Source organism: Phaethon lepturus, unplaced genomic scaffold (genome assembly GCF_000687285.1).
Source record: "Phaethon lepturus isolate BGI_N335 unplaced genomic scaffold, ASM68728v1 scaffold19990, whole genome shotgun sequence".
Classification (NCBI taxonomy): domain Eukaryota; kingdom Metazoa; phylum Chordata; class Aves; order Phaethontiformes; family Phaethontidae; genus Phaethon; species Phaethon lepturus.
The window spans coordinates 23,750-35,799 of NW_010512837.1; the positions used below are offsets into that span (position 1 = coordinate 23,750).

General features: G+C 36.2%; 1 protein-coding gene across 2 annotated transcripts in view; it reads left to right on the forward strand.

Moving 5' to 3' along the window:
• PLEKHA1 (pleckstrin homology domain containing, family A (phosphoinositide binding specific) member 1) overlaps positions 1 to 11,244 on the forward strand; it is a 19,618-nt gene extending 8,374 nt beyond the window's left edge. The window contains exons 5-11 of one of the 2 annotated variants that reach the window (XM_010288470.1): positions 70 to 201; positions 1,862 to 2,005; positions 2,768 to 2,836; positions 5,262 to 5,326; positions 6,186 to 6,249; positions 7,386 to 7,475; positions 10,817 to 11,244. In XM_010288470.1, the coding sequence (XP_010286772.1) occupies positions 70 to 201; positions 1,862 to 2,005; positions 2,768 to 2,836; positions 5,262 to 5,326; positions 6,186 to 6,249; positions 7,386 to 7,475; positions 10,817 to 11,146 (894 nt within the window). In that variant the 3' untranslated portion in view covers positions 11,147 to 11,244. Of the gene's footprint in view, positions 1 to 69; positions 202 to 1,861; positions 2,006 to 2,767; positions 2,837 to 5,261; positions 5,327 to 6,185; positions 6,250 to 7,385; positions 7,476 to 8,625; positions 8,731 to 10,816 lie in introns of those variants that run through there. The other variant, XM_010288478.1, reaches the window with a different exon arrangement.
• The last annotated feature ends 806 nt before the right edge of the window (positions 11,245 to 12,050 follow it).

Genomic DNA, 12,050 nt, shown 5'->3' on the forward strand with positions numbered 1-12,050 from the left:
ATAATGATTAGGGATTTTTTTTAGGTCTTCATAAAACTTTTTATATTAATTATCACATTCCATTTTCAGGTACCAAAGCAGCCTGATCCGCTATGTCAAATGGATAATACAAATCGCCAAGCTGAAAGCCCAGGTGGAAAGAAGCAAGTGTCTTACAGGACAGAAATTGTTGGTGGTGTTCCTATCATTACACCTACCCAGGTAACATCCTTAAAACAAGTGTGATGTGGCTTGATACAGGAAGCTTTGTTGTTCGAAATGTGAGAATAGGTTATGTATCATAATATAGCTGTCAACCTCTCACCTTGCTCAGAGGACTTAGACTTTGATGCCCACCTTTTATTGATACTGATGGGGTTTTTTGTTTTGAGGATTTTATTCCCGTTATACAAGACTATAAGGAATTATTTGAGTATTGATTTTTTTTTTTTTAATCACAGATATCAGCATGCTGAAAACATCTTTATGTGTGTGAAATTAATTGTTGTTGTTAAAAAGACAGAACTTTGACATAAACTGTTGGGAAAAATGGGTAAAAAAGGAGGGGAGTAAATCAGCTGATGAATAAATACACTATGTTATTAGAGGTAGTGAGGATGACAGCAGATTAAACTGCAGAAGGGCCTTATGAAATGGCATGTGTGAACAAATAAGAAAACCAAGGGAAATTTAGTGAATATAAATGTCATGTAAGGGATTCTGGGAAAAACAATCTTAATTTTAACAGAAAATACTAGGTTGTGAAATAACCATTTCCACTTGAGTGAGAGGTAAGAGTTACAGTTGCACTAAGAAAACATAATCTCAGTGTTCAGTAACAGTGGAGGAAAAAATACACAAATACTAGGTGTTACTAGAAAAAGAATAAGGAGCAAAACAGGTAAGATCTTTGTTGCTGTATAAATCTTGTCTCTGACCAGACCTTGATTACTGTGTCCAGTTTTGTTCTCATCTTAAAAACTGAACTGGAAAGGTTCAGAGAGAGATTTCAAGGATGATTGGTCCATGTGGAATGATCTCCATATGAGGAACGATTGAGTAGGCTAGCTCTCTTCTGTGTGCAAAAGAAACACCTGAAGGAGGATGTAAGAGCTCTACAAAATCACAATTGGCAGAAGTGGATGGTGTAAACTTTCTTTTCCACTACGGGAGCCGTGGGCTTTTAAACAAAGCTAGTGGTATAACCAGGTGAAACAAAGAGAAGGAGTTCTTCTTTCAGTGGGTAATAAAATATAAGGTACTCCTTGCCAAAAGATGGCATGGATGCAAGAAAGTTTCTGAGTTTGAGAGATTGGACAAGCTCGTCAAAGAAGATTCTATGCGGTGTTAAAGATACAGACCTGTATCGGTTTCTGGAAGTTCCCTGAGCTGAGAATAGTTACAGATTGGATTAATATAATGTAAATGACATGTATACACCTGAACTGCATTTAAAAAGTTGGTGAACTCTGTTGTCTTACGGTCCTAGAAATAGCTTTTTCTTTGCTGTAGCCACCTCTGGTGTTTTGCCCTTAAAGTCATGTTATGAATTTGCTTTAAATACATAGGTATATCTTGGGTTATCTTGGGTTTAGGTCTGTAACATTCTTCATTGAGTGTTTGTCAGTATTGTTTGAGAATATTCAGAATTTACAGTGTAGTTTGTAAACGGAGCTTGTAAGTACTCAACCAGAGCCCTTGGACAGTCTCATTAGCTGTCTCTAGAAATCAGTTGAAATATTTTATCCTTTCAAACAAATTGTAAATGGGATTTGTGAGCATGGGATGATAAAATTATTTTCTATTATAACTAGTATAATGATTCTTTGACCTTTAGCAAAAAATGAGAATATTCTGAAGTTTCCTGTTTTTTTTTTTCTAGAAAGAAGAAATCAGTGAGTGCAGTGAAGGGGGTGATAGGAATTACTTGAAACGGTCACAAAGTCACCTTCCTTATTTTACTGCTAAGCATCCCCCAGATAATGCTATTATCAAAGCTGGTTACTGTGTAAAACAAGGAGCAGTGGTGAGTATTTGAGATCAGTGTGTTTCATTAATCGAAATCAAAGGTCCTAAGGTGGTAGTCATACTTACCAAGTAGATGATTTAAAAAAAGAGACATTAATTACCAATAACTTTAACACTAACGACAATATTAAGGATGGCTCAAAAATAAAACTTACCCTCCAGCAGCATGTAATTTATGTCTGCGTTACTACTTCTCATTACTTTCTTCAGTGTTAGAGGAAGAGTTGTGTGCACAGAGACTTTCACATTATGGTTAGCGCATGCAACTAGGAGGAATTCTTCTGTTCTGCAGTTATGCAGAGACCCTTATTTTGCTTACTAGAAACATGTAAATTAGGGCAGAGTTCAATGAAATCACTGAAATGTTTAGAAAAAGCTAATTTTTCAGTGCAGCGGAAGAATTGTACAACTTGTCAGACTAACACATGTGGAATTAATCACATGATGCCTTGCTAAAAGAAGGAACAGATAGTTCAGATTAAGCAAGATATTCATGCTTTGTGAGTCCTCAGGCTCATTTTGTCTTGGATTATGAAGCTTCTTTTTGTAACATGACTTTTTTTACTTAAAAATAAACTAGAAACCTTTAATATACTGTCTTTTAACATTTCTTACAGGGTATTTGTTCTGCTGAGTTGCTACAGTTTCAGTGGAGATTGTTGAAAAATTCTTATAATAGAAAAAAGTAGCTTCCAGAATTTTTAATTTTTGCAGTCTTCTAAAGAAAATGTATAAATATTTATTTCTTTTCCTTTAACAGATGAAGAACTGGAAGAGAAGATACTTTCAGTTAGATGAAAACACAATAGGGTATTTCAAGTCCGAACTGGTAAGTTTCCAAATGTGTGTTATTTTCCAGTAATAGTTGCAAGAAAATCTATAGTAGTACACTGCTTCTGTTTGAAAAATGTGCTGTGCTGATCCTGCAACTCTTACCTCTGTACTGTAATAACTTTGCATGATCAGGAAAAACAAAAAATTAATAGGGTGGCTGTTAAGTCAGACTTCAGTTTCTGTTTGGGAACTTGTCTGTAGGGCACTGAAGAGCAGTAATAGGATATATTCTACAGTCACCCTGATTTTTGTATTAGTATCTTATGTCACTTTAATCATGTTCTTGAAACAGCTGATCGTTATGTGGAGACACAAAATTGTAATCTTGCAATTCTTAATTTAAAGTTAGGATTATGGGGTGTTTTATCATACAAATGATGGGATCTTTCCCCACACGCTTCTTTCACCAGGGCAGCCAAGACAGGCAAAGAACTCTGCTGTTCAGAAGCAACACTTAAAGTTTGTTTTGGTTTCATGGTCTGTCTTCCCCACTCATTGCTCTTGAACCTTTTGACCAATTTTGACCAAATGTTAAGTGCTTTCAGACTTCATTTAAAAAATGAAGTGGCTGGTACTGGAGATGGTCTGTTTTCCCCAAAAAGAAATTCCATAGTTCCTAAACATGAGAACATGTGTACATGAGGAATAAAGTCTTAAGTTGTAGAGTATTATAAATCAAGGAAAATTGAGTTTACAGACCAACTGTAAGTTGCAAAATGTGAAGAAGCCAAATTTCAGGCTGTTTTTGAAGAGAAAGTTTGCTTTACTTTTAATGAGGGAATACAAGAGTAGCAGGAGTTTGATCTTGCATCATTGTCTTTATTAAACTGTCAGCATAACAGAATTCTGACACATTGCCTATGATAAACCCACTATTTTCTTTTTAAAGTAAAATCTGAGTGCAGATTGCTCACAAGTAAATTCTAACTCAGTGAAGAATTCTTCACTGAGAGAGTATACTAGAAAGCTGGTAGAAATGTATACACTTTCAGTATTTCATCATGCTCCTTTCAAGTTTATTTGAAATGAACAATATACAATCTTGCAGTGTCCTCTTCTCTTCAGGCTAATATCCCCTTGCAGCAGTTTGAGGAAGGTACTGGACTGACCAGCTGTCAGACAGCAAGGAAGTAGATCCTGCTTCACAATTTTTACTAAAATCAGGTGGTTTTTTTCATTTTAAGAGAGTCACCCCTCTTCAAGGAAGTAATTTACTGAATAGAGAATATAGTGTCCAATAAAAATTGGACTATAGTGGTTAATCAAAGAATTCTGTGGTTAGGAAACCTGATTGATAATCATGTTTCATATAGTTTTGTAACTATCTGAAGCATACATGTTGGAGAGACGTTTAATCTGTACTGCAAAGAGCAAAATTTTCGGAGTGCGGCCCACTGAGAAGAAAACATATGCAACAATTCAACCATATGTCCATCAGACTTATTTATCTCCTACAAACAGAAAAAGGGCAAAGTGCTCTCTTAAGATTTAAGTGGTGAATGATTTCTTTCAGCAATGCGTGGGATCTCTGTTTCCTTAATAATCTGTTCCTAATGAGAGTAACACAAAGATAGGAAAAAACGTTCAATAGCAGTTGTTTGTCACGCCTTTGTGGTTAGGAAGGCTATAGCATGGAGGTAATATTCAGCTAGTGTAGCATCAGACTTCTAATTCTGGAAAACTTCTTTCTGTTGGACTTCAGTTCCCAGTAGCTGCGGTCTACAGTCAAATATGGCTCTTACTTGAAGTTAAAGTGTCTTGGCAGCCAGCCTGTTCACCAGTACTTCAAGTGACTCATACTGGATATCTTGAGATGCTGTTGTTTTGCATCTGTAGAAACATCTGTAGAGTTCTCTGCTCTCAAAAATGTAAAAAATTGTGTGTTTTTAATTGAAAAATGTGTAGATTCAGGTGATTTTTTTTGTTTTGTTGTGGTTGGTTGGTGTGTCCTTCCCCCTGCTGCCTTTAATGATGTGCTCTCTTCAGTTTGAGGAAGAGCCTGTGTCAGTCCTCACGTGGAGCATAGTGGAATACAGGCAATATCAGACTTGGAAAATTAAAATTTCTGAGCTGAGGTCTTCCCTGCAACAGGTGTCTGTATTCCAGGGATGATCTTGCAGTTTGCATTTGATGTATTACTTGAAAAACTCTGTCGTAATGGATGAGTGAACCTAGGAAAGGGTGGAAGAGGGGCAAAATAACTGAATTATTTAATGAGTTAATGTTGCAAGTACCATGGTTGGTTTAATACTCACAAAAGCAAACTTTTTGGTTGACACCACCTTTTGCATAAGTGACTGCCTTGAAAGTCTCCTTTATGTAAGTCTGCTGTTGTCAACTGTCCTGACCTCTGGCTTTCTGACTATATTCTAGTTGTTATACTCAACTGATAAATATTTTTGCCTTTTTTTTTCCTTCAGGAAAAGGAACCTCTCAGGGTTATACCACTTAAGGAGGTCCATAAAGTTCAGGAATGCAAACAAAGGTAAGGAGAGAAGCAGTTGATGTGGTTACATGGGATGTAGTACATGGATTTGTCATGGCTAGACTGCTTGTTGGAAACAGTGGAGAACTCTTTAATAACTTTGGTTGATGTATGCATGTGATACCCTTTACTTATAGGACAGCAGGTAGTTTTGTGCATAAAATTGGTTTTGAGAGTTCTGTATTAGTGTGTATTTCAAACTTGTAACATTCAGTAGAATGTAAATGCATTGGACAAGGGTGGAACAAAGGGATATCATGCAGTCATGAGTTAGAGATGCATGGGTGCTGTCTAGAGGCAGCAATTTCAGGAGTCTCTATTCTGCTTATATAATCTCTAAACCTTCAGAGGACATTACCTTGTGTTCAAAATGTCTGAATTTAGATGAGAACACTCATCTTCCTGCTGTTTCCCTCCCATCAAATGGCAATATATTAAGGAATGAATTGCCTTTGTAGTCGTTACGACAGATATTGAATTGTGTTTTTTTAGCAGGCTATTGTTTAGGACTAATACTTTGTGAAGACATAACAAAATATAAATGTGAAACTTTATTGTTGTAGTCAAATTTCTGTAAATATTTTTAAACTTAACATGTATGGTTTAGAATGTTCCAATTAAAAATATATATAGTAGCACATGTGCTGCTGATAAACTCGAGTCTTAGGCCTAAAATAAGAAATGCTGGTTTTCTTTTTCTACTTGGTCTTTACCAAAAAAACCAACAGCAGAGTGATAAAAGAAATACAAAGGTTTTCAGACAACAAATGGTCTGATTCTTTACACATCCTAGAGTTTTTCTAAATTAAAGTGGGAAAGTTGTACTTGCTGTTAAAGTATTTTTGTGTTTCATCTACAGTGATATAATGATGAGAGACAATCTCTTCGAAATTGTAACAACTTCTCGAACCTTTTATGTACAGGTAATTTCTTTTTTTAAACTTTGGGCAAAACCAAGAGACTACCATAGTCAAAGCAAAGCAGCACTTCTGTTTTGCTTTTGAAATTGTATTTAACTATGCCATGATTTTCAGAGGGAATGTGATCTTCGTTATATTCCAGAAAGATGCGTATAAGAAATATTCCACGTTGGTCTTCCAAGTTCAAGTGTTATGTTGGTAGTGTATGAAAATAATAAGTAAATCCTAACGTGATTTTGTTGGCACTCAAGTCTTCAGATTCTGTACCAAAATTTCCTTACCTATTTGGTAATTTGTATCCATATACACTTTATTCACTGTATCCTTACCATGTCACCTCTACATGTTTGGATATATAATATAAATCACAAAGAGTTGCTTTTCCTGACTGTGTGGGAATGTGATGATTATAGTACTGGAAATAATTTTTGAGTTTCTCTTGTAGGATCAGAAAGGCCTGTATAGTCTAATATAGGTAGCGGTGCCAGATGCTGAGTTATGAGCTGTCCTGTAGCTGAACATAATTAAGTGACGTGTTGCAGATGTTTCTTGCTGGCTTGATGTGCCAGTTTAGTAAAGGTGCAACCTAATCAGGCAATAGCTTTAGCTTTTTATCTGTCTTTATCTCAGATACGTACACCCTTGGTATTCACTGTTAATCTGTTGCACCTTTGGATTGTTGTTCTAAGTAAATGTACAGCTGACCCCCGACAGAGACTGATTTTTATTTGGCTGTAACTCTTCAGTAAATATATCATAGAAGTAAAGTGCAACAGTGACTGAAAAGTACAGAAGTTATGTCATTGGCCAAAGTCTAAGAAGGGTCAGCAGATCTCCTGTAAGAATTTCTGTGGGTGCTTTAATTTTTTTTTTGTTTCCTGAAAGTAAAAAATTTGAGTCTAGAGTATGCAAATATTATAAAAATACTTATTTCTTATTCTTTCATATAATTCTATGCATATAATAGTAAATTCAGGGCAAGATTTTAAGAAATGTCTGGGTTAAGAAATGGAAATCCCTATGGCTTTAAATAACAGAATACTAAAGTAGGGTAAGGCTGTCATTTTCATGTCATTCCCAGGACACTGGGAAAGTTGAGAGCTGATTATGTGAAATGTAATTCATATTGTTTGATCTAGGCGGACAGTCCAGAAGACATGCACAGTTGGATAAAAGCAATTTCTGGGGCCATAGTAGCACAGCGGGGACCTGGAAGATCAGCAGCTTCTGTATGTTATTCTGAACCCCAGAGAAAATGTGATTAGTTGATGTTCACTTGGACACATGAAGTTCTAGTTGTTTTTCCCTTTCGCCTGTTCTCTATCCTGTCCTCTAGTAACGTGGCATCTTTGCATGACCTTTCATACAGACTGGCATAAAATATTTTGCATTTTTAATGGAGCCCTTATCTTGGTCTTACCTGGATGTAATTTTATGTGCATTGTATTGTCTTGAATATGTAGATAATGCAAGTGCTAACCTAGAAAAATTCGTCTGAGTTCGGTATGATCTTTGTCACTACTATAGTTTGGAGGTAAAATTGAAACTTTCTAATTCCTGCGAGGCATTTCTGCTAATTGCTGAATTTTGCCATCAAATGACGATATCCTAATTTGTTAACAGCTCTGACTACTAAATTGTCGTTCTGTATTGTTGATAGTTTATGGTATATGCAGATGTGGGTTGAAATTTAAATTAACTTCTCAGAGATCTCTGCTCGCATGAATTAGTCTTCACTGTTGAAAACGTAGTGTGAACATCATCTAGCATTACTGAACTGAGGCACTGTGACAAATCTTAATATTTGTGAAGCCATGTGGGTGCCAGCATTTCATAATAACTTGCATTTAAGCTGTATTAGATGTTCGGTACAAAGTGCATTAGCTTTGTGAAAAGCAGTGAAGGTTACTGTAGTGTCACAGTGTCTCCAAGTATGTCCAGATTTAGCAAATGGAATACTTTACAGTTCAGATGTTGCAAGCTATGGTTTTCACTTTCTGGCTATGGGATGTTTTATAATAAGCTGAATATATCATTACCCCCATAATCTGAAATCTAATCACTTGAATCTGGCTTTTTTCTAAATACTTGCATTGATATTGTTAATTAATACTCTGTTAATTCAGTCTAAACTCTCAATTACTTTTTGCAGTTGGGAGCTACTTCATGCTTTCAAATAAAATTTCCTATCATAAATTTTGTTTATTTTGGGGGGAATGAAAATATGCAGATAACTTTGTGTATGCTGCTTTTTTTTTTTTGTGGGGCTAACTGAGCCTTCTAGCTATTACTGTCTGCATCACTTTTTTCTTTTTCCCTCTCTTCTCTTCTTTCCCCAAGTATAGGTTACTCTAATCTTAGCTTTGCACTGTGTTCCAGATGCGGCAGGCCAGAAGGCTGTCGAATCCTTGTATACAGAGGTATACATCAAGAACTGGTGAATGCAGCACGTATGTGGGCTCTCATGTAAACTTGCCTTCTTAACAGAGGGCTAGGACTAGAGACTAATTTGCACTATAAAAACCTAAAAATAATCCTACCTGTTGTCATTACCATTACTGAAAACTAACTCATAAATTATATCATTCACTTACAGGTTTGCACTGTTTTTTCTTACTTTTAAAATTATTGGAAATGAAAAATGGCAAAAACATGTATTTATACTTCAAAGCATACTAGATATTTAAACGTAAGTTATGTGATGTCATTTTAATAGGAAAGTATTAAAACCAATTTGCATGAGAGTTCATATTTCCATTTTACTTTACATTTTTTTGAAACTGCGCAAAAGCAAAATTAAACTGAAGCTACCCACAAACTAATACAGATGCGTGCACACAAAAAAATGCACGTCATAACTCTAGTAATTGGAAAGACAATATTGTAGCCTGATTTGCATGGCTTGTAAGTCTCTGCATGAAATTATTAGTTCAAACATAGAAGCATTATAATGTATAATCGGTACACTGTTCAAAGCAGTACACCTTAGGAGTAATACAGCAGCATAGTCTCTTAACTGTGAAATTACAGTCAGTGTGGGTAGTAAAATCTGAGCATCCCTCAGTTCAATTTATCAAAGAGTTTTATTATAGAGATCTTGTCCTAATACCCCTTACTTTTGTCCTACCTGTTGAACTAAAATTATTAAGAATAGTAGGGAAATCACTGAATCATATGTTCTCCTAAAGCAAAGGTTTTTCTTAAAGTGGAGTACCAAGTCAGGTATGAAATAAGGCAATGTATATAATGTGAAATACTTCAGTGAAATTGAACACAAAACTGAAGTCCAAAGACAGTTGTACAGCTCCTTCACCCAATAATATTAGTTAATTTATGAAAAGAAATAACAGTAGTGCTTGGCAGAATCCATTATGATTAAATTTATGAATTCATGTTGTAGCGTTCTAAAAGAAACTTGGAAAACAGCTATGAAAAAATAAGTATTTCTTTTAGGATGTATATTTGCATCTTGGACACACATCTGTGATGGTGTTTTTTGCTAACAAATGTGCTTGAAAAGTGACTTGATTTGTCTGCGCACATGGTTTCGCAGATTCCTGTAGTTCATGTACTAACACTGGTGATGGCAGAAGTGGCAGCAGCTGCAGCTCTTAACGCACGCAGAGGGAAGTATTCACTGCATCATCGCACACCATTTTGTTCATATCATCTAACGCTGTATCCAGCGGTGGTTTAGATATCCCTAGGTATTTCCGACATCCTTACAGAACTGATCGATACGATGCAGAATCTGAGGAGTTTTTTGTTCCGGAGATACAGCTGTAGGTCAGGCAGGATATCCTGGGACGTCAAAAATGGCACTCTGTGCCTATGCTTTAGACATCTAAGTCATTCCTAGGTATTCTGGGAACTTGTTTCTATCAGTAAGTAAAGGCTGGAAGATTATGTTCATCATATCAATCTAACAGAGTTATGTAAAGGTCAACAGAATGGCACTTAACAGTAATAAACAGAAGAAAATAACTTGAAAATTTGAAGGAATAGATCAGTTTCTTTTCTAGCTCCATTAACTTTGGAAATTGTTACACAGTCTCAATAGCAAGAAATAGTTCCTGGTTTTGTGTGGTCCCTGGAACAAATTGGGGTCATTGGTACCCCCAAGAAGAGGGAACAGTAAAATGTGCATTACTTCAGGATTTAGGATATGAGTGCCTGATGTATATGAATATGTTTGAATACACTTTTCTGTGGGAAAGGTGTCACTTACAGTGGCCTTTAAAGTGTGTATCTTCAAAAGGTTACTTAATGTCTTGGTACAATGAGAAGCCTTGATTTGGTGGACTATATTATGAAGTCTAAAGAGCTGCTGAGCTTGATTTGAGAAATTTAATTTCTTCAAATGAACAAACAGATGTTGCTGTCACATACTGCTGTAAGCTCACATTTAATAATACACCACCTTGAGAAAGCACCTGCCTCCCGCTGCTGTGGCTGATGCTTTGCTTTGTGTATTTTCTGTCTTGATTTTTTTTTTTTTCTGAGAGTGAAATGTGAAATCTTTCCAACATTACATCAATGACTTCATCTGACACGTGCTCTTCTTTTCCAGGAGCATACCGAGTCTTCTTCCGAACCCAACCATGCTCTCCGTTCTGCCATCCCAGCCCCAGCCACCTCACATTCCACAGCCGCTCACGGCAGCCCTCTGGTCCCAAACCCTCACGCCAAATACCCTGCCTTGGAGAAGCGAGGATTTCACGAATCTTTTACCAAGGCCAAGCCAGGGAGCTACAAGATCCAGGTTGTCACTCCAAGAGAATCACCTTCCAAAGTGACTGAACGGGGCTTCTCGGAACCCCAAAGTAAAAATGGCACTCAGGAACAGGATCCTGGCCTTGTGGATCTGGATGATGCAAGCCTTCCAGTTAGTGATGTGTAGTGACGGAAGTGTTTGGAGAATGATCCATTTGTTCGGTCCTCTAATTTCCTTGCTCGGACTTTTAACCAAAGAAAATTATAGGAAATGAGAACAAAAAACCGGAACACTGATTTTTTTTTTATATATATATATATGTATGTGTGTGTTTCTGTGCACACATGTGTGTATATATAATGTGTTTGTATATTGCCTTTCAGCTGAGGGTCAGAAATGGACCTTACGCGTTTTCTCAAAGCCTGATAGTAAATCACTTACTAGGGAGGGGCCAAACTGCACAATTTAGGAGAAAAAACCCAAAAGACAAAAACAAAAAAGTATTTCTGCAAGCAGGCAAGGTACCAGCAACTTTTCATTCCTAATCTGGCAAATTTACTAAATTTACAACTAATGCTATCTTATTGCCAACAAATGTGATTACTTAATTTAATTTTGAACTACAGTAAGCTTTTAAGCATAGATGAGAATTTTTTCAAAAAATGACTTTTTGAAAAGTCTCTTTGAAAAGACTCTCCATGACTTTCAGATACCAGGAAATGCACAAAATGTTTCTTCTGTTCTTTAGGATCAACAGCGTCAACTGATTTGTTATCAGAACAAGAATTCTGAACTCCCTTGGAATTCTAATTATGGTGCTGTAAAATTTCCACTAAAATAATATTTTGAGTAGTCAGCGTGTTTTTGATGCACTCCTAAAGGTGGGTTATAACTTTTTGCACATTTGGATTTTAATGGACTGCATGTCATGGTGTTTTGGAGGGGGGAGAAGAGAAATTGGACTTTTGAATTTGGACACTTTAGATCTTTTGAACTAAGTAGGGTTTATATTGTGTTACATTAGGCTTTGCAGCGACTATTCTTCTTAAATGTCTAAATGTATCGTTTGATTACTGTTTTGAGAATGGTT